The sequence below is a fragment of the Stenella coeruleoalba genome (assembly GCF_951394435.1).
Source record: "Stenella coeruleoalba genome assembly, chromosome: 3".
Lineage (NCBI taxonomy): Eukaryota > Metazoa > Chordata > Mammalia > Artiodactyla > Delphinidae > Stenella > Stenella coeruleoalba.
In genome coordinates this window covers 143105729-143130172 of record NC_137148.1, presented here as the reverse complement: position 1 = coordinate 143130172, position 24444 = coordinate 143105729, and the positions used below count along the sequence as shown (strand labels likewise).

Here is a 24444-nt window from a genome sequence, read left to right as displayed (position 1 = left end):
CATGTGCTATTTCGCGTTTTTAAGAAGGCAATTAGTTATGCTTGTGTATTAGTGGCTGCCCCTTTTTCTCTATAACTCAGGTGATAAAAAGGGCCTTGAAGAGGGCATATTTTAAGTGGGACATTTACTACCCAAAAAAGGAATGCTTCTAATTTAGAGTCACCGGGAAAGCCCTTTCTATAGATGCAGTTAAATTTCACAGCTGCAAAAGCTTGGCCTCGCTGTTTCCAACTCTCGCTGCCATTTCTAGCTAAGTCATCGTTAGCTTAAAGATAGAGTTAAATAACCTGATAAAATAACCTGAACACGAGAGTTTTATCTATTTAAAGCAATCCAAGGGAGCACAATATTAATTTGGTGGCCATGGAGTATGTGTAAGATGCAGAGCTGTGCGTGGTGATAACCTTGAAGAATCTACACTTGGAAAAAAAATAATAAAAGGGAGAAGGACAAATTCACCTGTGTGTTTGGCGTGATGGGACTTTCAAGTTCCTAGTTACTAGTAGGTCATTTTTGTCACAGCAGCATGTACGAAGAACTGTTGACAGTTAGGGATTTTTATTACATGAGTTTGAAGGTTGGATCCATATTTTAGGTTACAGAAAGCCAAGTTGATTTTTGAGATATGTCTTGACTTGCTACCTATGCTTAGCAAAACCACACTAGGAATTTTTTAAGGCAATTTAAAATAAGCACTGTGAAAATCTCTGTAGCCCAAGATCCCACCATAAAAATGAAATAAAAATACATGGGGTCCAAAGAAAAGATTCATTCCATGGCCACATATCCTTAAAATCTAAAATGGAATTGGAGGGCTTCTTTCTCAGAGTATAGATTCTCGTTACTTCCTCTTCAAGAGAAGCATATCTAAAAGGTTATTGATTTGGTTCTGAAGGACAGAGCGTTTATTACGGAGGAAGCCATGGCGGAGTACGAGTGTGAGAAATTAATGATGGCTTTGTAAGTGTCCATGCTGTGGTGTGGAACCAGTGGGGCAACTGTCAATCTATATGATAATACATTCCCAAACTTCATAAAACCAGTGAGGTGAAAACGCATTGATTTTGGGGGGAAAGCTAAATAGAATTTATCAAAAGGAAAGGGCAAGAAGTTGACTGAAGTTAACACCTCAGGCTGCAGAGTAGCTCACACCTCACTTTTTATTTGTTTGAGGAGTTTATGATGTGACGTGTACAATTTCTTGTTTTTATTTCTGGCCCCCAAGGAGAACAGAGCATGCATCATATACATCTTTGGAATCTGTGAAATATTGAAAAAATTAAAAAAGAGAAAAGGAAACACATTCTATCTGTACATTTTTAAATAACCATCTATCACCTAAGCTTGAACTCTGGCTTCAGAATCCCCCCTTCATGCTCTGCCAGATTCAGGAACAAAAGAATGGCTTCCTGGTTCTAAGTACATTATCTAAGTTCTTTATGCAATTCTGATTGTATTAGAACTAGCATTACAGGGAAAAATCGCCACACTGTATCTAAGGGTTTATTTCCTATCAGTACACAGGGATTTATACAGAGTGCCGCAAGGTGAAAACTGTTTGAATATGTTTCAAATGATACTGGAAAAAAGCAACTACTGTTGGTTTACATCTTTACCTGTAAAATCCCCTCAACCCTAACAGTTGTAGGTAAATTCAAGGCAAGCCTTTTTGCTCCCTTTTCTTCTCTGGAAACCTCCCCTTATTCATTGAGTTTTTAAGATGTATACGGCTTAAAAAAGAAAGGGTGTGAATTCTAGGAATATGTATAAGTAATTCTTTATAGATGGTGCCCACGAGACCAGCGAGAATTCCAACCATGGAACATTTGCTAAAACACCTTGTTTAAGATACGCCGTAAGTTCTTGGATTACAAATGATTTTATTTATTAGGCAATCAAACTGCCTGCATTTAAATAGTACCTGACACACACTGAAGTGGAAAAAGTACATCAGTAAATGGATTCAATGTATGCCTTTATGAAAACTTCTGAAAGTAATTTCCCAACAAATAAGCACCTTTAGAGTGCTGAATGTACCAAGTGTCAGAATTCTGTTAAAATTCAAAAGGAGTCAAGTGCAGATTTTTCCTTGAGAGGACACCTTGATTAGCTACCTGAACTGAGACATAAGGAAGATGCATCCCCTTGTCCTCACTGTAGAATAAATTATTTCACAATTAAACATAAATTTAAATGCAACACAGTGACATCTTTTAGAATATACGCGATTTACCCAGGAAATGATGTGTTTTCAACACGGTTTGGAGAATAAACGATATTTAGCTATGCTTTTGTATTTACAACAAGCTGCCTGCCTGCCTGCCAATTTCTTTCTTTTATTTTTTAAAGGCAAGAAAATACTTAGAGCTGCTCTAGTAGAGGTTTATACTATGTATGGAAACCTGCTTAACTGATCTATTTGTAAACATTCTAACGGTAATTCTTTTAGCAAACACACAATATATTCATAACAAACCACATAGCATCTGATGTTTTCTCAATAAATCCACCATACCTAATGCAATTTATCTTTTAAAAAATGTTTTGGACTCAACACGGTTCTGAGTTGCTAAGAAAGCCACAAATAAGCACCTTCTCTCTTTAATGACTTGCTTAGGCTTCCCTATATTTACTGCTTAATGATCGGAAGCATTCAATTTTCAAAATTTCATTAAAACACATCCACAAAGCTGATGGATAAAGCAACAGTGATTTGCGACAGAAGGTGTGGGAAGCCGTGAACCTACATAGGTACCAAGGAGAAAAATAAACATAGACGAGAATACTTTTTTGAAGACAAGTCTCTTCCTATTTGTCATTATTAAACTCCAGAGCATCTGTTCCAAGTTTGATCTCCAATACGGATATGAGGCATTGCCGCCTGGAAATGAAAGTCTAAGATAAGGTAGGATTCTTAAGAGTTCTTCATGAAAAAAAATAACCCAGGTTGCCATTTACTGGGAAGAGGAAATCAATACAAAGACCTAGAAACTTGTGGAGAGAGGACATTTTCTAGGTATAGGTCATAGTTTATCAAGTTGCTTCTTTTGCAATGCAATTTACTTGCTAATAAGACCAACTGACGATGCCTGAAGAGTGTGCTATCATCAAAATGTGATTTTAAAATTCTCTCCTCATTTTTTGTGTGTTTGAGGTTTGCTGGTTTATTTTCCCCCAGCTCAGCGTGGGTAGACAAGGTCGATTTAAAAGAAAATGAATGGTTTTTATATGCCTCTTTATTAAAACACAAAAACATCCCAAGCCCCACATTGTGCAGTACCCAGAACATTAAAAAATATTTAAGAAGCAGGCCTACCGTTCTCATCATCTGACTTATTTTCGTTGTCAGAATCAGTCAAGGTAAGGGCCGAGTTTTCACGACTGGACAGGCCGGAACTGCGCCTGGATTTTATCCCTCTCCCCCACAATCGGATGGCATGTTCTGGAGACATCCCTCCCTCTGTATCGGAGTCGGCGTCAGACCCTGTGCTCAGAGAGTAGCCCTGGTGAAGGATCCCCATGTCGGAACAGTAGCCGCTTCGGTGCGGGGAGGGCTCACAGATCCCCAGCTCTGCAAGGGTGAAGTTAGTTCCTAGGGTGACAGCAACAAAGAGACCGATTAAAATTTGTGAAAAGCTTTCAAACTTCAAATTTATTCTTACAAAAAGCAGACATTTTCCTGTTCAAAAAATATACCTGATTTGCTGTAGTATACAGCTAAGCAAGAGTATTTAGGATACTGGGGTATATCTGAGAACAAGAGCAACAAAAAAGTAAACGTCTAAGATTAATTTTAATCCTAGAACAGAATGCTCAGATTTTATTTGAAAAATTTTTAAGTATTTACTGTTGTCTAGGTAGCACCATGTAGCTGATAAAAACACTGGATTTATAAGAGGAGCTAATATATACCAAGCACGTGCTTTGCTCCAGGCATCTTTTATTCTGCAACTTTTAATTTACATTTAAAATTTTCACAACGACTTTATGATGATGATAACATTACTGGAATCATTCTGTCAATAAGGAAACTGAGGAACAGAGAATTTAAGTGACTTACCCAAGGTCACACATCTAGACTGTAGTAAAACCTGGATCTGATCCTTGAGCAGTCTGTCTTCATGTCAAAGAAGCTTAATCCTCCAATAAATGGGAGTGGTGGCCAGGAGACCTGGGGACCAGTCCTAGCTTTCCACTGGTAAGCCTCATTGTGGCAAGTCTCTCTTAACAACTTGAGCCCCAGTTTTCTCTTCTGTAAAATCTGGGTATTAATCTCTTAAATTCCTCTCAGAATCACTGTGTGTTTTATATGTGATAATACATACACCCAAGTTTGTTCTTTTTTTTTTAAGTGAGTATAGGTAAGGTGTTAATTAAATGAGCATCCTAGAGATGGAGTTAGTCCACTTTTATTTTGTTTTTTAATTAATTGTTATTGGAGTGTAGTTGACTTACAATGTTGTATTAGTTTTAGGTGTACAGCCAAGTGAATATGTTTTATATATATATATACACATATATATATATCTCCATTCTTTTTCAGATTCTTTTCCCATATAGGTCATTACAGAGTATTGAGTAGAGTTCCCTGTGCTATACAATAGGTCCTTATTAGTTATCCATTTTATATATAGTAGTGTGTATATATTAATCCCAATCTCCTAATTTATAACTTCCCCCCACGTTTCCCCCTTGGTAACCATAAGTTTGATTTCGAGATATGTGAGTCTGTTTCTGTTTTGTAAATAAGTTCATTTATATCATTTTAAATTAGATTCCACATATAAGTGATATCATATGATACTGTTTTTAAATGGTATCAATTTCTTTTTGCTAATATCATTTAAAACCACAAGTGGGTTTTATCAAGGACAGTGACTGTGTGCACATGTGGGGAGTGCAGGGGTGGGCCTGTGGTTTGAAGGGAAGCAGAAGAGAATAGGCATTTATTGAACACGTCTACGTCACCATGTGTTGGGCATGGGGCCAGGTACTCTAATAGGTTTTATCTCATTTCAATCTCATAAAAGCACAGCAGTTTAGGTGTTAACCACTTTACAGGGAAGCTAAATACTGTCTCCAAGGTCACACCTGGGCAAGTGGCAGATCCACGAATCACCTCTACATCTGCAGACCCCAAGCCTACGCTCTCTCTGCAATGTCAAATGGTCTCAATCAAAAACCAATTGGGCAACATTTTTGCACAGTGAATGCTTTATCTATCTGTGTGCTTTAACATTCAGCTTCTTAAAAAGACATTTTATGGTCTCACTGCATATTAGATGGACTCATGTGGTCCACTGTATTTACTGACATGTAAATCTGATTTTTTAATTCTTACCCAATTTATGGGCAATGAAATAAATGTAATGAAGAAATGCACTTTTATGCTATAAGTGAAGTAAGTCTTCTAAATAACACCAAAGCCATGGGCTTACTCACTCTCTCTCTATTGATTACATTAGAGCCACTCATGTCTCCAAACTCATGATATAATTAACACTATGATCATCTACATTCATGATATCATTTCTCAGATTTTATTTTTAAAAAGCCCCAAATAACTGTTTATATTATCCTAGTATAATATTAATTTGTGATAGGCACAAGTGTTTTTATTCTGAGGCTTTCCTTTCCCTTCTCTACTGCACACTGAACTTCCACAGCTTATTTCACTGTGTAAATGGGATCAAATCCAATACTTGACACAATTGTTTCTGGAGAGTGAAACCTGTTCATTGGAGAGCCAACCCAAGCAAATATTTCTGTGGGGGGCGGGGTCATTTCCTACTACCTGTCCAGGGAAGAGGGGTGTTTCCACCACCACTCAGTGCAGTTCTAAATGTTTATTCCCTGGGCACAATTTCATGATGCTGTCTGAAATTCTCTACCCAATGTATTCTGTTCCAGTTTGCGTCCTTGGCAATTAGGTATTGTCCTCTAATTGTACACTAAAATGTATATTTCAGTTTCAGTAGTCTATAAAACTAAAGTTATTGAGTTCATATATATCTGATTTTATAATACTTTTCTCTCCATTGTTGCTTTTCTCATTCTTCAGTCATTGGAAAAAGTCATTTCATATGAGCATTCTCCCACCTTGTCTTCAGAGCTCACATTCATTCTGGAGGGTCATGAGGGATATTGCTTCCTTTTCCTCCAATAAAAGAAAACAACTCAAACTAAAACATACATGTTTTTATTCCACATGTGGGAATTTTGAGCTCTATGATTCCATTTGAAATGGAGTGTGTATGTATTAAGGCAACTTTCCTGATGGTTTTCTCACATCTCATTATCCGGGACTAGCTTCAAAGACCTCCTCAGGAAAAGAGAAATGGCCCTGTGAGCAAAGGAAGCCTCAGCTTCCTGAGGAGCCCACGTGCTCTTCAATCTGGGTATTAGAAGTCATAGACAGGGAGCCTAGGGCATGGGGAACTGTGGAATAAATGCGGTGCCCCTTCTTTGGTTACGACATTTACTTGATGATAAGAAATAAAAATACTTTTCTGTTAAGACAAACTTGAGATCTTCATAAATCAGTGAAAATTTGCATGCATTTTTCAAGTAATCACAATGTTAGAAAAGAAAAAAGTGTACTTCAAGAGCTTCAACTTCAAGCTTACATACCTGAAGCTGTCAACAAGAAACATTGTAAACTGAAGGTATTATACCAAATTCACCAGAAAAAGTTAAATAAGTTCACACTTGTAGAAAGGCAGGCTTTCCCCTAAAAACAGAATTGTTTCTTCAAAAATATTCCCTCCACACTTCCCCAATGTTACCCGCTCCCCACAATTCCTAGTTTGGTACCTTATTGTCCTCAACAAACTCACAGAAGAGAAACCTCACTCTAAGTACCTGGGGCAGATTTTGGACCAAGTCTTTCCCAAATTTGCTGGTTTAATATATGAAGCTGGAGAGCCATAGACATAGTAGAAAGGAAAGACTGGTCTAACATTTATTAAATCACTCAACAAATATTTATTGTTCCTAGTGCTGTGCTAGGCCTTGGAGATATAACAGTGAGAAGTATAAAAATACAGTCTGTGACATTTACAGTCTAATCGGGAAAGGGGCATTAATCAAAGAATCACATAAAAAAGTACAATCTATACAGTGATAAATACTATAGAGAAAAGGGCCAGGGAGCCATGAAAGGTCATCCGGTGCTCCAACCCTTCATCCTGTCGCAGCTTGCCCACCAGATGTTCACCTAGTGGTAGACACGAGGGACTGGGAGTTTACTCCACAGAGAAGTTATCACGTCCCCTTCCATTTGCTCTTACCATACCCAGTTTCCCAAGCACTCCTCTATGTGAATTTATTTCAGACAAACATTTTTCATGTATTTTGGCTGAGACGAAGTCCTCATGTTATACCACTTTGCTTAGCATGTAAATAGTACAGGGGAATGTTAATATTATGTCAACTTATTGTTTTACACTTACTTTGCTCATTGATGGAAGACTGATTTGGCTCTAATTCATCTTGTATAATTATGTCTTTATTAAGCTCCATGGCAGCTTTGAATAGAAGAGAGAAACTAGTCACTGTGTGATTCTCCAAGCTAAGGTTTCTAGTGGAAAGCAGTCAACATTTCACTCCTTCTTTACTATCTTGCAGAGGATAAAAAGAGGCACAATACTGCAGCATTCATGGAACACATATTCACCCTCTATCTGCCTCCAACCTCGCTAGATCACTAATTAAAGCGAGTGTGGACGATGTCTCCAACTCCTTCCATCTCCGGTGAGTGTTTTATGGCTGTTGCCAATACACTGCTTAATGTGGCCCCATATTACATTGTCAAGGCCAGAGTCAATATTTTGAAAGATGAATGATTACACAAAAGCAATTACATTTATATCATGGAATTTTATTATAATTTAAGGTGTTATCAATGTCTAAATATTGACACTGAGAGAACAGCAATGTCTAAAAACTGTTAGGTGATCAGGATAGCAGAACGCAAGTCTTTAAAAATAACTCCATGGATAAGTCTCTTTTGCTTTAAGTTGTCTTTTTTTTTTTTTTAAATCGTAATCTCAGTGTATGACCCGGATCCTTTCCAAAACTTTTTTAGAGAAAAATTTTGCAACAGGTATCAGGAGTCATCCTTTGACCAGCTAATTTTATTTGGGGAAAAAAATCCTAAGGAAGGATGTGTCAGTGCACTGTGATCTTGGCTTTATTTTCTAAGTTTTTCCAAACTTCTCGCATTTTGAAATAACCTTTAAGTAGGAAAAGCACATATGTCGCTAAGTCAGAATTATCATGTCATGGTAATACCAGCGAATACAAATAGCACTGAAAATGTCAGCATTTGAACAGATTTTTACTATGAGGGCAGGAAGATAAAAGTTAACCGTAGTAATGGGGGTGGGTACAATACAGAAAACTTTTATTATCTAAATGTTTACTATGTAAGTCCCCTGAGTTTAAGAGAAGAAATTTCACACGGGAGAGCAGAAGTTGCTATAACATGAAACTAGTCAATAGTGATCACTTACAAAATTAATCCCCACCTATCCTCACCCACTTACTACTCGTATCTCTTCTCATATCAACCACCGTATTAATGTCTGTATCATCAATTAGTTGCTGATAACAGGAAGTAATATGGTGCCAATCTGAGATTAAATTATAAAACTTGTGAAGATGCAGATATCCATGAAGTCAATAAAAGTGATGCTAAAAAACACTAGGATTGTAATCAAGGACATAAGATAACAAAGATTTAACAGAATTAAGCTGTTAACAACAGAAAACAGAAATTAATGTCGGCATGATCAAAAGATGATGGACTTCTGGTTCTAGATTAAGATAAAATTTCCCACGTCTCTCTACACTTCCCACTAAAGACCGCTAAAATCCCTGGACAGTACAAGCAAAAACTACATAAAATGAGTCTAAAAGAGGATGAGAAGAAGACAGATCTATTAGGGTCCTGGGACCTGAGGAAAAACGTAGCTGAGTTCTCTGGGTTTTCTTTTTGTCTCATATATCCCAGACGTGGTGCTGGAGAAATCTGCAAATTGGAAATACCAATGGAAGCAGATAAAATAAACCCAAAGTAAAGCCTACTTCTATGAGGGGTCCTTCCCCACCTCCACAAACACACCAGGGTGGAATCAAAGAAGACTGAGTGGTGAGGTGGAACTTTCACTGTCACCCAGTGGCAAAGAGCTTTCCCTGATTCCCTGCAAAGGTGTCACTGGAGTCCATGAGGTGATTCTAGACTTCCATCTACACACAGTGGTACTGAAGTACCCCTCCCTCTCCCTGCTGAAGTCAGAGGAGGATAAATGTTAAATCTAGTTTCACCACCACTGGAGGACTCATGAGGAACTCTAAGGAGGTGCCCCTCTCCCTCTCAACCAGGTTGGTATCTGCAGGGTCCCAGTGGCGAGGCTGAAAACCCAACTCTGCCCAGTAACAAGGAGGCATCCCTCCCCACTTCACCCCAATTCCCGCCCTTGTCAAAGTGGGTCACGTGAGGAGCCTGGACTTTCACCTCCACCTGGCAGTCAAGCCTCAGGGTCCCACTTTCCCCACTGGCTTGGTGTCAGAGGAAGCCTGCTGAAACAGAAGATTTAAATAAGATCCAGATTTTCAAAACATAATACTTCAAATAGCCAGTATACAATACAAAAATCATTCATCATACCAAGAACCAGGAAAATCTCAACTTGAATGAGGAAAGATAATTATTTAAATAAAAGGTTAATGAGAGGCCCTTTGGAAAATTAATGAATCCATCAAATATTTTTTTTGCAAAATATGACCCCCTGTGATCATGCTGCAAAACGCCACTAGGAATGAAAGATGTAATGTTGTACAGTCATACAATTGTGCCATAAAATGCATATCATGCCCCACACAAATTGTTATTCTTTATCCTTTTGAATAATCATAGCACATTTGGAATAATAAATTGTATTAAACATAAAATAAAATATACTCTTGATAATCAATCTTATTTTCTCAAGATAAAGTCACAATAAATTATTCTTACTATTTAATATGAAATATTGCTTCTTTCTAAACACTGATTCCTTTTGGAAGTGGCCTTTTTTCTAGGATCATTTATCCTAAGACAAAGAGAATCTCTTGTAAATAAACACGGGTCACTTTTCTCAAGCAAATGTTAGACTCTACACGTTAAAGTCAGGAATGAATACTCACTCCAAACTTTTTAGCAGATATTTAAGAAAAAACCACAAATTATAATGTTATAATTCTCTTTATCAAAGAAAGTGAATTTAATCAGATGCTATAAGCTTTTGCAAAATAGAAACCCATCAAGAAAAATATCGAAATTATAAGAGATAAAACATAACTTTCATTTCAGTTTGATTCATCAAAATGTATCACCAAATTATTATCTTACATTGAATGTCAATACTTTAAATTTTGAGCAATTAAAGATATGTGTAAGCTACACCAAAAAATCAGTCGAAATCAGTTACCAACATTATCTAAAATATTATTTTCATAAAAATTTAAAATCTACATATTTGTACATGCAATGGTAACAATTTTGAAAGCCAATGAAGGAACTACTTATGAATTCTAAATTTTATGCTTGTGTATTCTAAAATTCTTCACATCAACTCTCTCTTAATGCCCTTCTAAAGTTCATCTGACTTTACACATTCAGATAGTTTCCCAAATGTTGACAAAACTGTTCACCAAAAATCCTGTGGCTTAAAACTACAGAGTAGATGTACATGCATTATTATTCATAAAATTTAGGTCCAATATTTATATTTCAAAAATACACCTTAAGAATCGAAATTTTCTGTTGTGTAGAGCACACAACACAATATTTTGGTATTTCTAAACTTGTATAATAATTATTTTGGTCTCTATCTGAATCTCTGTCTGACATGTCACAACTTATCCAATTCGTAACTAGAATCACTCCAATGTTAATAAACACATTCCAAATCAAAGAAACACCAAAGGCTAGTGAAGAGACGAGAGTTTCCAGTATTTGAGGTTTTTCCTGTAAGCTTTACCCCCTCAAAGCCAAAGGTGAATGTGGCATTCTCCTCTGATATGGCATTTTCACACATTCCAACCTGAACAAAGCCCAACTTGGAAAACCCAAAAGCGACTACAACAAAGCATCCTGCTGAACAACTGCCAGTTCAGAAATAGAAAGGAAATGCTCCAGCTAGCTGGAGACTCTCTTCTGCTGATGAAAATTCCAACAAGATTAAAAATCATTCCAGTATTAAAAACTATACCAATCAGTTATCCTATGTAAGAGAATTACAAACGCATACAGTCATCTGACCCTGTGAGACTCCGCTTCTCCAGTTTTTTTATTAATTAGAAAAAATAAAGAAATCAAAGGACAATAGTGGGTTAGCTCCAATGGTCTAGCTCTTCTAAGTTTGAGAACGTAAGTAGCCTACTTTTACCGAGGACTTCAGAATGTGGCAGGCGCTGTCCGAAATGCTTTTATATACAGTTTTCCAATTAATTAGGACCGCAACCCTGTAAAATAGTCACTATGTATACGGCCTAGGGTTAAAGTGCGAGTTCCAGTGTCTGTTTTAAAAATACTCGTTGACCATATATTCTCAGAATTAATTACTTCTGATGAGTCTCCACTTACTCATTTGTAAAATAGACGTAAAAATAGCACCTGCCTTCATAAGATTCTTGTGAGCATTGAATTAGATAAGGCAGGTAAAAGTGCTTAGAACACTACCTGCCATATAGTAATCACACAACAAATGTACATAATATAATGATCATCATCAGCTTACAAATGAAGAAACTTTGCTTTTTTAAAAAAAAAATTACAGAATTATTAGCTCTTTTCTTTTTCTTGAGTTGATTTTGAAAATTTTGGAACAATACATTTTTCTAGGAAAGTGCCCATTTCATCTATGTCTTCAAATGGATTGGCACCAAGTTATCCAAATATTTTTAAGTCCCTTCAAATTTCTGCTAGGTTTGTATCAATAGGATGCTGTCTTTTTTTTTTTTTCATTCCTGACATCATTTCTTTGTGCTTTATTTTAACTGGATTGGTTTTAGCAGTGATTGAATAATGGTTTTTGTCTTTCAAAAAAACAAATTTTTGCTTTTCTGATTCTATCTACTATCTCTACATATTTTCTAGTTTATTTATACTTACGTATACAAATTATCCCTTTTCTCTTTCCTTCTTTGAGTATACTCTATTGATCTTTTCCATATCTTTAAAATTTGATTTCTTACGTCATAGTATTCGGCCGTTTTTCCTTTTTATTGTATGCATTTTAGGCTATATATTTCTCTCTACAGACCACTTTCACAGCATCTCAGAGGTTTTGATTCACAACATTCTCACTGTTGTTTAGATCTAAATATTTTCATGTTCCTGATTAACCTATTTATTAAATTTCCAAATGTATTGGGATATTTTGTATACATTTCTGGTTTTGATCTCTAATTTAATTGTATTTGGCTAGAGAGCATCATGTTTATGTTACTAAACTTTTGAACAATTTTTACATTTGCTTCATAGCCTGCTAAATTTTTATAAGTATTTCATGTGTATTTGAGAAGAAAACATGTTCTCTAATTACTGAAATCAAGATTTTATATATGTCAATTAAACAAAATTATTAACCATGCGTTCAATTTTTCTACATGGTACTAATTTGCCATTTGATTGTCTTACCAAGAATTGACAGTTATATGATGAAATTTCCTACTATGATGGGTGTTTTCCCCCATAGCTTTATCCATATTTGCTTTATCTCTATTTAAGGCTATATTATAGGTACATATATGTTTAGAATAATTATAGTTTTATCATCAATATGTAGTGATTATTTCTAATAAATTTTTGAGATAATATTATTTTGAGATAATATCTAATAAATTTTTGAGATAATATGTTTTTTAATATTAATTATATTTTACAAGGAATTTGTCCATTTCATCTAAATTGTCACAGTTTATGACAATGTCCTTGATTTGGGATATTTGTGTATTCCCTCTTTTTTTCCTTGATTATTCTAACTATGGCTTTATCAATTTTATCAGTTTTTCAGAGGACCGGCTTTTGGCTTTAATATTTTCATTTCTTTTCTATTTCTTTAATTTTTGCTCTTATCTTGATTATTTATCTCTATTTATTTTGGGTTTCATTTCCTCCTCCTTTTCTAGGTTCTTGAGGTAGAAATGTAGATCACTGATTGGAAAACAATTTTTATTTCTTAAATAAAAATACAAACTTATCATCTTCCCCTCTTTAGCTGCATCTCACAAATTTGGATACATTGTACATTCATTATCATTCAATTCCAGATATTTTCTAATTTCTCTTGTACTTCTTCGATACAAGTGTGTAGTTTTATTTCCACATATTTCGGACTTGTCTAGATTTCTTTACTATTAATGATTTCTCACTTAAGTACTTGGTGGACAGAGAACAAATTCTCTAGGATTCCCTCTTGAAATTAACTGAGACTCACTTTGTAGGCCAGAATACAGTATACGTTGCTGAATGTACCACTGAAAACTACAGTGTATTCTAAAGTTGTATGTAGTGGTCTATAAATGTCTATAAGGTCAAGATGATTAAAAATGGTGTTCTCTACATCCTTACTGATATTTTTAGTCTAGATGTCCTATTGGTTACTGAGGAAAGGGTTAAATCTGTAACTAATTATGTATTTTTTCTTTCTCCATTTACTTTTGTCAATTCCGCTCCCCCGCTCCCCTGCCACCTTTCTTCTTCATGGGCTTCTTTTTGAAACTATATTATTAGACACATACAATTTTTTATCACCAGGGCAAATTGACCCTTTTATCAATTTCAAATATCTATCTTTTTCTCTGGTAATACTCGTGGTCTTAAAGTGTATTTTGCCTGATGCGAAACTGTTCAGCTTTCTTAAGCTTACTGTTAACAGTGAACATATTATATGTCTAATTTCCTTCCTTTGCTTTCAACTGTTCTGTGTCTTTGTATTTAACATGTGTCTCTTGTAGACAGCATATATTTGGAACTTGCTACTTAACTACTCAGACAATCTTTTCCTTTTAATTGGTCCGATGGTTCATTTATATTAATGTAATTTTTGATACGGCTGGATTCAGGTTCACCATTTTGCTGTTTTTCCTGTTTGTCCCTTTTCTGTTGTTCCTTTCTGTATTTCCTTCTCTACCTTCACTTGGGTTAATAATTGTTTTTTAAATTCCACTTTAATTTTTCTATTGGCTTTTAAGCTATCACATAACATAATTTTTTTAGTGGCTGCTTTAGGGATTACAATATGTATGTTACATTAGTCTATTTATAGTTCTAATCTTACTTGATATACGCTGTTCTTCCAATTTCTGTGAATTTATGATTTATTCTAAAAAAATTCTCAGCCATTGTCTTTAAATGTTAACTCACTCCCATGATCTTTACTGTCATCACTAATTTAAACTAAGACCATCCTTCTCTCCTAGTGTCTCTATTATATTTTTAACATTTTTTCTTGCTGTGCCATCTCTTGCCAATTTCCTCTGGTTTTCTTTTCATTTGGCCAATTCTCTTTGTAATTGTGCCTGATCTCATATTTACTGCATGTACTAAACCTTTTATTTCAACAATTATGTGTTTCATTTATAAAATTTATATAGCTTTCTAAGTGTTTCTGTTCCATTTTTCTTGCTAATTTGCATATTATACACAGTTGAAAGTATGTATCTGACAAATTCTAACATTTTAGGACTTTAAAGATCAAAACTGGTTATTCGTTGATTTGCTCACTCCTAATTATAAAGGTCTGTTTTCTTACATACTTAATTAGATTTAATTTTAGCTGAAATGGGTTTATTTTTATTTTTAAAAATCACAAGGGCCTAAATTGAGGATTCTTGCCTCCTGAAAAGTGTGTATTTGCTTCCTTTCAGGCCAAGTGATACCATTCACCACATGTCTCTTGTCAATTTCCAGCTGAATGCAGGAATCTCAGTTTCATGCCCTCCCTCTTGCTCTGAGTTCAGGTCCAATCTTCCAAATACTCTGAGAGCAACGCTTGCCCTCATTAAAGGCCTACTGTTAGCCTGCAATTCAATCTTCAGACTTCTGACTTCAGCTCCTTTTTAGTCCTTATTTTGTTTTGTTTTAGCTGCTTAGAGATTTCTTTTACTTACTTTCAGGACTATATTGTTGTTGCTTTGATCATGCTAGTTAATATTTCTATGTTTCAATTTTCTCACCTGTAAAATGGAGGAAATTACAGCAGTACTTGCCTCAAAAGGTCACTGTGTCGATGAACAAATATTTATAAATGTAGAACATTGTAGAACAGAGTAAGTAGCCAATAAATATTAGCTATTATTATGAATATTACTATTATGTTACCCAGTAAAACTACAAAATGATGGGTATGATTCTATTTTCAAATTTTTTCTACCACTATACAAATGAAATACTTTTTCCAGTTAAGCTGCATATATTTAGGTATATTTAATGCTTATTCCATTATGTCATGTAATATCCTGCTTTCCCAAAGTAATATAAAGAAGATTTGATACGTCAGTAGAGAAGCTACCAATATTAACTGAAATTTTGACAAAGGCATATGACATTTGCATTCTCAGCACTCATGAAGGTCCCTGTCTCCATCATGCACTTGATGTTTTGAAAACATTTTGACTTTCCCATCACTGAAGAATTATTCTAGATCCCAAGAGTTAATTAACTCATCTACAGTCTGACATCTAGTGAGATGGATAGATCACGGTGTACCACCAAGTGAACATATGTATAGCAGATATTTTGCTTCAGTGACTAATCAGGGTCTACTTCGTAACTGCAAATATTTGGGGGAGAAATGTTAATGATATACTCTTGTTTGTAAATCAGTTCCCTTAAATCAACTGCTTCGTCACCGTTTACTGTTAGGATTTAGATACTTGTCTAAAACCATGTTAAGCATCCAGCCATTGAGCTTGTAGAAAATAGCAAGACCATAGTTTCCTAGTGCCTGTTAGCATCCGTTAAACAGGGAGAGGATAATTGAAACTGAGTCAAGAGTTTTCCTTTTCTTCCTTTCCCACCTTGCTTCCTGCATTTCAAACTCACATCGTAGGTTACAAATACATGTAAAGCTTTAATTACATTTAGCATCTGCCAGCTGTTGACTTACAGAGAGTTGTTGAGTCACATAAATTCAAAGTCAAAAAGAAATTCAGGAATAGAAGGCAGAAGCTTGCCCAATGGGGGAAAAAAATCTTATGTCATCACAACTGAAATACTCTACCATCAGCACTTTTATGTTGGTGGTGTGAGCCACGCTGTAACTAATCAGTCTCAGCAACACCAGAGACTATCTCACCACTAAAATACATATTCCCAAAGTGGATGGAGCCATCAACCAAAGGGCCTTACAAGCATTGTTTTCAATGTGTGATGGATGTGTTGGCCTGCAACGGAGACAACAACTTCACGGGGATTTCAGTCTCTAGAGGCATCAACTGATGAGTTTTCAAAAACAAGATCTTCACACTATCCACTCAACACTGTCACCAAAGTCAAAAGTGTTAAGTAATTTAATTCAGACACTGCTTACTTTTGGAAGAAATAAGTCCCTGAGAAACTGGCAAGAAGAGCTGCAAACCTTTAACACTGGCCACCATTTGCCACACAATGCAATTTTATGAGGAGAGAACTGTTGGAAGTAATAGTCTTGGTCTTAATAAACATGGATTTAAAAATCCAAATGTCACGTTACAAAAACACAACTAGAAAAATATAATAAGTGGTGTGCACTGTATATATACAGATACATATACACTAACAGGATAAATCTGAACTGGAAAAATCTACACCAAGTTTTTATTAGCAATTACTTCTGGAGATGAAGTTCAGGGTGGGGGTGCATGGAGAAAGAGAATTTGAAACAAATTTCACAAAATAGTAACATTTGTTAATTAGAAATTATGAGTATTATATACTTTATTCTTTGTAATTTTCTGTGGTTTAAGGTTTTTTCCTAAAAATTAAAATAATTTAAAAATAGGAGCCTTGGGCCAATCTAGCTCCATTCCCTACTTTAAAATATTTGCAATATCATAATTTTTCTGTTGTTCAGTCATTCAAAATTTTTATGTTTATATTTTGAGTTAAACTACAAAGAAATGCCTCCAGTTGCATGCCTCTTTAAGTTCCAGTCAATCAGAAATAAATTCATGAAGCAAAAGTAAATGCAATCAATGGATAAATAAACTGTGGTACATTCAGGCAATAGAATATTATGCAGCACTAAAAGGAAATGAACTCTCAAGCCATGAAAAGACACAGAGGAGCCTTAAATGCATATTACTAAGTGAAAGAAGCCAATCTGAAAAGGCTATATATGTATGATTCCAACTATGGGACATTCTGGAAAAGGCAAAACTATGGAGACAGTAAAAAGGTAAGCGGTTGCCAGGAATTGGGCAGGGGGAGAAGAACAGGCTGAACACAGAGGATTTTTTAGGGTAGTGAACATATTCTGTATGACACTATAATGATAGAGACACGTCATTATACATTTGTCAAAACCCACAGAATGTACAGCATCAAGAGTGATCCATAATGTAAACTACGGACTTTGGGTGATTATGATGTGCCAATGTAGATCCATCAGTTATAACAAATGTCTATCATTCCAATGGGGAAAATTTACAATGGTGGAGGTTACGCACATGCGGGGGAAAGGGGCATATGGGAAATATCTGTACCTTCCACTAAGTTTTGCTGTGAACCGAAACTGCTCTAAGAATTACTGTTAATTAAAAAATAAAAAGTAAATGCAACCAAATCATTATATGACAGATACACTGCCGGGAAACCCTTGCACTTTTCTCCCTAGGAGAACGACTCTACGTTCCTGTGGTTAAGAATACTTCACAAACAAGTAACCCAGAGTTTGAGTTCCTACTCCACCATTTATGGTCAGATCACAAGAAAGTTAATTGACCCCCTCCCCCCGAGCATTAGTCTCCTCACCTATGAAATAGGTTTAATAATACCTATGCTCAAAAGGCTGTAGGGACAAAGTTATCTACGCTCATAAAACACTTAGCAGTGTAGCCAGAACATAGGGGTACTGAATCAAATGTTTTAGACAATACTAGGAACAGCAGCAGGAGCAGAGATTTTCGTGCCCTCACTCGTGGAACCTACACTCATTTGTAACGTATACTGTTATCTCATCACCCAACACCAGAGTGAGGGTTATCCCGAGAAGAAGGACAGCTGACCACATGGGAGCAAACACACGAATACAAGAGAAGAGACATACACCTAAAAGAATAGGACTCTAGGCAAGGAGAACGAAGGTAAAAAGCCCTATTCATTCATTCGTTCATTTGGTGAATATTTGTCAAGTGCTTACTAAGTGTTCAGCCTTATTCTAGGGCTTGGAATATGTCTGCAAACAAAAGAGATAACAATCTCTATTCTTGTGGAGCTTATATTTTAGCTGGAGTAGACAAACAATAAAAAGTTAATGTAATGACTAAGTACTAGTATCTTCAAAGGTGACAAGTGCTATGAGAAAACAGAAAGTAGAGTAGCGAAAGCCATTTGTGAGTATTTTGAATAACCTGATCTTGGGAAGGCCTCAATGAAAAGGGAGCATTTAGCAAAGGCTGGAAGGACTTGAGGGAGTCAGCTTTCCAATACACGGGGCAAGAAGCAGCCATGTGTGCACAGGTCCCAGGCAGAAGCACACCTGGCATGTTCTAGAACAGCAAGAAGGACTGTGTAGCCGGAATTAAGTGAGCAAAGGTGCAACCTTCAGAGAAAGGGTAGAGCGTTAGCGAGAGCTGAGTCCTGAAGGGCTTTGGGGTGATTTTAAGGACACTGTTCTTTACTCAGAGTGAAACAGAAAGCTACTGCATTGTTTCGGGGGAAAGGAGTGACATCATCTAATTTACATCTTTCGAGACTGCACAATTGTGTTAGAAGACTGGGGCGAGGGATCAAGAGCGTCATCAACCACTCAGAATGCATTTTAAGAGCCCATCACAGCCCATTCCAGATGGAAGCAGAGTGGGATTTCCTGGAGGATTGCATGGGAGGGCGTGGCAGAAAGAAAGAAATTGCAAATGACATCAGTGCTTTGAAACTGAAAACTAGCAGGGAGTTGCCATCGAATGTGATGGGGAAGGCTGCAAGAAGATCAAGCGGGGCGTGTGTTGTGTGTGTGTGTGTGTGTGTGTGTGTGTGTGTGTGTGCGCGTGCGCGCACGCATGCGTGCAGAGGATCAGGATTTCAGTCTTGGATACATGAGTTAGAAATATGGGTTAGACATAAAAATGGAGATGCTGAGTTGGTTGATGGATCTATAAGCAACAGGTCTGATACAAGCAAAAGAGATTTGTGAGTCACTGGCATACAGATGCTATTCTATGTCATGGAACTGGACAAGATCACCAGTGTGGAATAACTGTAGGTAGAAAAGAAAAGAATACCAAAGACTGGGTACTGAGTTACTTTTATATTCAGAGGTTGGAGCAAAGAGAAGGAAGCAGTAAAGGAGTATGAAAAAGAACAACCTGTGCAGTAGTAGGAAAGCCATGAGCATGTGCCAGAGGACAATCTAAGTGAAGAAAGTATATCAAAGAGGAGGGGGTGATTAACTGTTTCAAATGTTGCTGACAGGTCATTAAGATGAGATTGGTGAACTGCCCATCACGATGTAATGACATGGTAATCACTGGTGATTTTGGCAAGAGAAGTTGTGTGAAGGGGTATGTGTGAGCATCTGACTGGATTGCGTTTCAAGAAAACAGGGAAGAGGAATTGGTAGCAGTACAATAGATACCTCTTCTGAGATGTGCTGCAATAAGGGGTAAAGGAATGTGACAGTAGCTGGTGGAAGAAGAGGTGAAAAGAAATTGGAGAAAGTCACAGCATATTTGTGTACTGGTAGAAATGAAAAAATGGTTCATTTAGAGGTGGGAGAATTTGTGCAGCAACATTCTTGAATAGACCAGTGGGACTCTGATCTAGCATACAAATGGCGGTTGCTCCCGGGATACGAGTAGCGATTATTCACTTACAGTAACAGGCAGGAAGGCAGAGTTTGTGGTTGCAGATGCTGGGAATGGGAAGATGGTAGATGTGGACTTGGGATTTCACCTCTGATAGAGGATGGGAAGGTGCTAGAGGTTTAGGAGAGAGTAGAGGGAATGAAGCCGACATCTAGAAGAGTGAGACAATGCATAGACCAGATGGTTCAGTACAACTGCAGAGCACTTGACATTTAAATTTGTTACAGTGCACATGTAACACTGAACCATCATCATTCACTAGGGCTGCCTTAATTCATATGAAAAAAATTAAATGATGGTGACTATATTCAGTTTTAAAAAGTGAGACAATAATAAATGCAATGTACAAACACTGTCTTGTAAAGGAATGGCACATAGGTTAGGGGGAAAATAGAGCAATTAGGGTGATGTGTTACATATGGACCGAACTATTCTTTAAGTGTAAATTGTAACTGTGATTCTGAATCCACAGAAATTAATTAGCATTGTGTCACAAACTTCTACTTTTCCTCAGATGGAGGTACCACCTTTAAGACGAGGTCATGGGACTTCCCTGGTGGCAGAGTGGTTAAGAATCCGCCTGCCAATGCAGGGGACACAGGTTGGCCCCTGGTCCGGGAAGATCCCACATGCCGTGGAGCAACTAAGCCCGTGCACCACAACTACTGAACCTGTGCTCAAGAGTCCATGAGCCACAACTACTGAGCTCTCATGTCACAACTACTGAAGGCTGTGTGCCTACAGCCCGTGCTCTGCAACAAGAGAAGCCACCGCAATTAGAAGTCCGTGCACTGCAACAAAGAGTAGCCCCTGCTCGCGGCAACTAGAGACAGCCCGTGTGTAGCAGTGAAGACCCAACACAACCAAAAATAAATAAATAAAACTAATAAATTTATATATATATAGAAGAAGACAAGAAGTCTTTATCTCAAAGCACTGAAATTCACATTTTTAGATCCATGAGTAAACACAACAAAAAGACATGTCAGTTTCAATAGGCCAGGGCCAAGATACCCAGTAGGGACTACAGGCAGAGTCACTAGGGCCCAAAATATCTTTCAGAGCCCAGAAAAATGGTTTAATTTCTTTTAAAATCAGGAAAAAAAGTAAACTTTCAGTTTGTAGAAAATGTTTTAAACTCTGACAATAATATATCCATCTTTATACCAATGCAGTTGTAAAATATAATTTTAAATGTTGTTTTAGAGAGGAAGGGTCTGTCAAAGGCAGAGGTACCAAGGGCCCACAGAAACCACAGGCCAGCCCTGCTTCCTCCATGACATCCTTACGTGTACAAAAGGCCAAAGTCATAATGAGTCAAAACACCAACCTCCTCAAAGGATTTGGAAAAAAAAAAAAAAAAAAAAAAGTAGGTTGCGTTCTAATAGTGTTAGTGTATTCATCCTGTAATGCATGAAAAACATCTGGCCCTCCATCAACATCAAATGCTCTGGCCACTTGTCTCTTTTAGAGGCACAGAAGAGTGCCTGGTCTCCATTTGCAGGTGTTCTGGCAAAGGCACACCCAGTGTTAACGTCATCCTGCGTCTTCTAATTAGCAGAACAACTGTTCAGTCATTACAAACAACTCCCTTGGCCTCATCTCCCCAGAACATCTTCCGGAATCCAGTGATTCTACTACCTATCGCTTCTTTGGTAATCGGAGAGCACGTTTATTAAAGATTTTCAAAGCAAACTGCCTTAGGAATCAACATCACCTGTGGAAAGGAGCAAGAATTACACTCCCTTGAGAAACAGAGAAATAAGGAGTTTCCTGGGCTTTCCAGAGGTCACAAAGCATGCCTCTGACAGTTGAGAAGGGAGATGGTAAGATGCCTCTCTCCGTTTCCCTGCCTTTTTTTTTTTCCTATTAAAATCAGGGGTCACTCCAGGTAGATTGTTTATTTCTTAAAAAGCCAACTTTTCCCAGCAAAACTGCCACTTCTCTGCAATGACAGGCAATGAAATCCAATGTGACACTTAATTGTTCTCTATTGAGACGTTTCTCTTTGCTGAGGTTTTTCCAGGTGCTTTATGAAAAACATTTGCCCTATCTGGCACTTCGTGAGCCTTCATCTGAGAAACAACCTTTCCCTTATGAAGACAGCTCTGCTTTCAAAGGCGACATTGGTTTTGTTTGCTCCCTCACAGCCCGTGATCGGACCACCAGGGAAATTGCCGCTGTACTGGCTTAAGTCCCGTATGCCTATGTCATGGGGGTCAGAAGCCTCATTAATTCCTCTGCTCTCATTGCAGCTTGTTTAGGGATCAGAAGCAGATTATTATTTCAAACACTTATTTCTTGATTCAATTTCCTCTCTTTTAGAACTGGCTCCAGATCACTCTCTCTTGTGTGCAGTGTGTTCCATCTCCATCCAGATAAGAAAATCAAAATAGTCCTTTCAGAAAACCTATCCATCAGAATTATCAGGAACACACCCCGCAAAGGCTTTGGTTGACTTTCCTGCATATCTGGCAGGTTTTATGCTTCTTTGTACTAGTCTCCCCAAGAATCACTGCCATTATATGGCTCACACAGACCCAAGGGCACCCACAATTCGTGTTTCAAACTGACTGGTTCAATTCAATTCTACAAACAGACAAAAAGGTGTGCTAAGAACGAACTAGAAATACACAGATGACAAACCTGTGTCCCTGCTTTCAGGAGCCTCCAGATTAATAAGATAAACATACAAATATATAATTACAATACCACATTATATTCCTGGTAAATCTACCTCCTGTTCCACCTACATTGGTGGGGATGGGAAGGCAGGGTCAGGGGACGGGTAACTGTATTTCATTGTCCTATAGAAAACATGATTCTGGGTGGCAAATATATAAGTACTGGCAAACCCCTTAATCCCCTGAGTTCTCAGGTTCTTTGGAAGATAAAAGGATGGGAGCAGAAGGGTGGCATCCTTCATTCATTTATTCAACAAACATTTATGGCTTAATACTGATTGTGTTGTATGTTCAAGACTGGGTTATAAACACTGTATGTGAAAAATCTCACATAATCCTCAGAACAAAACTAGGAGGAAGTCATTAGGCTTGAGATAAAGAGTGGAATAGCCTCTGTACATGCATTTCTCTTTTTGGCTCCAAAGCCTGTGTGCTCTCTTACATGCCATGCTTTCTAGCTGAGTCTAAAGACTTTCATCTTTAAAATTCTGTGATTATACAATATTGCTAGCAAGAGATTAGGCATCAGAGCAACTTTTCTCACTTAGCATACTGGAAGGTGGGGTGCTGGGAAGAGGAAAAAGCTCTTTGAAGAATCTGTAGAAAAAGGGCAAAACAGGAAAGTAATCTTTTTATAAGAGAATGGCTTATAGGCTCCTAGACTTAATTTTCTCTCAACTGTTCAAATCAATGAAATACTTTGTAAATTATCACAGTGGATTTGACTTATTCCTTTAAATACCCTTTTTGCTATTAACAAGCAAGAAATGAGCACGGACATAGAGGATCTAATGTAAAGAAGAGGGGAACTGAGCCCTTGGTCACAGTAACTAACTGATACGTGACATTGACACTGACATTGATTCGTTGACTTCTCAGCCTCCCCTAACACGAGATCCTCCTCAGCAACTCTGGCTGATCTGTTCCCTTGTAAAGCCAGGATCTCGTATAGTAACTACTCAATAAATATTTGTTGAAATAATTAAACAAAAATATGCAGGTAGATTAAAAATAGAGAAAATGTACCAGTTTCATTCATCAAGAATCAATATTTTATTTTGTTCTATGCATCCCTCTTTATTATCTTTCCTGACTTTTCCTTCTACCTGTTTTATATATCTTAAAGTACGCATGGGGTATTAATACAGATTAAAAAATGTAAAACAGCTTTGCATATAGTGGTTTCAACATCTTGGCAGTGTCATCTTCCCAACCATTCTGAGAATTACATCTTCAAAACAAAACAAAGCACCTTATACTATTCACTGTCATCAAGTAGGCACTCAGACAGACCCAAAGCCTTAGACCAGGTGAGAAGTATACGTAAATATTTGTGTATTTTTATTTCTCTGCATTCTACCAGGTTTTATTTCAAGCAAGAAATGATCTGCCCCTCCCTCCTTTTTGCACATCACAGAGCTAAGTTTCCCGTGTTACACCAATTTCAAAATGTTCAGCACCATTTATTGCTTTTTTATAGTTCATATAAAGACATGGCTCCGAGACCTCAAATAACAAAAAGTTTATTTATGTATTTATTTTTGCATGGCATGCACTGATGAGCTAGTCTGCTCAGCGAGCATTTCACAGATTAGACGCCTGAGTATGGTTTCAGGCAAGGCTCCCTCATGTTTCTGCGTATTGGCTGATAAACACTTCAAAGTAAACCGCTCATAAATATGAAATGAAAAGCCGAGGAGTCGTTATG

General features: G+C 37.1%; 1 protein-coding gene across 50 annotated transcripts in view; it reads right to left on the bottom strand.

The window, feature by feature from the left end:
• Positions 1-2595: 2595 nt before the first annotated feature.
• LOC307184329 (teneurin-2-like) overlaps positions 2596-24444 on the bottom strand; it is a 2867364-nt gene continuing 2845515 nt past the window's right edge. For all 50 annotated transcript variants that reach the window (XM_079917763.1, XM_079917760.1, XM_079917746.1 and 47 more), the window contains 2 exons: positions 7452-7526; positions 2596-3592 (listed from right to left, as the gene is read on the bottom strand). In XM_079917763.1, the coding sequence (XP_079773889.1) occupies positions 3300-3592; positions 7452-7526 (368 nt within the window). In that variant the 3' untranslated portion in view covers positions 2596-3299. The remainder of the gene's footprint in view (positions 3593-7451; positions 7527-24444) is intronic.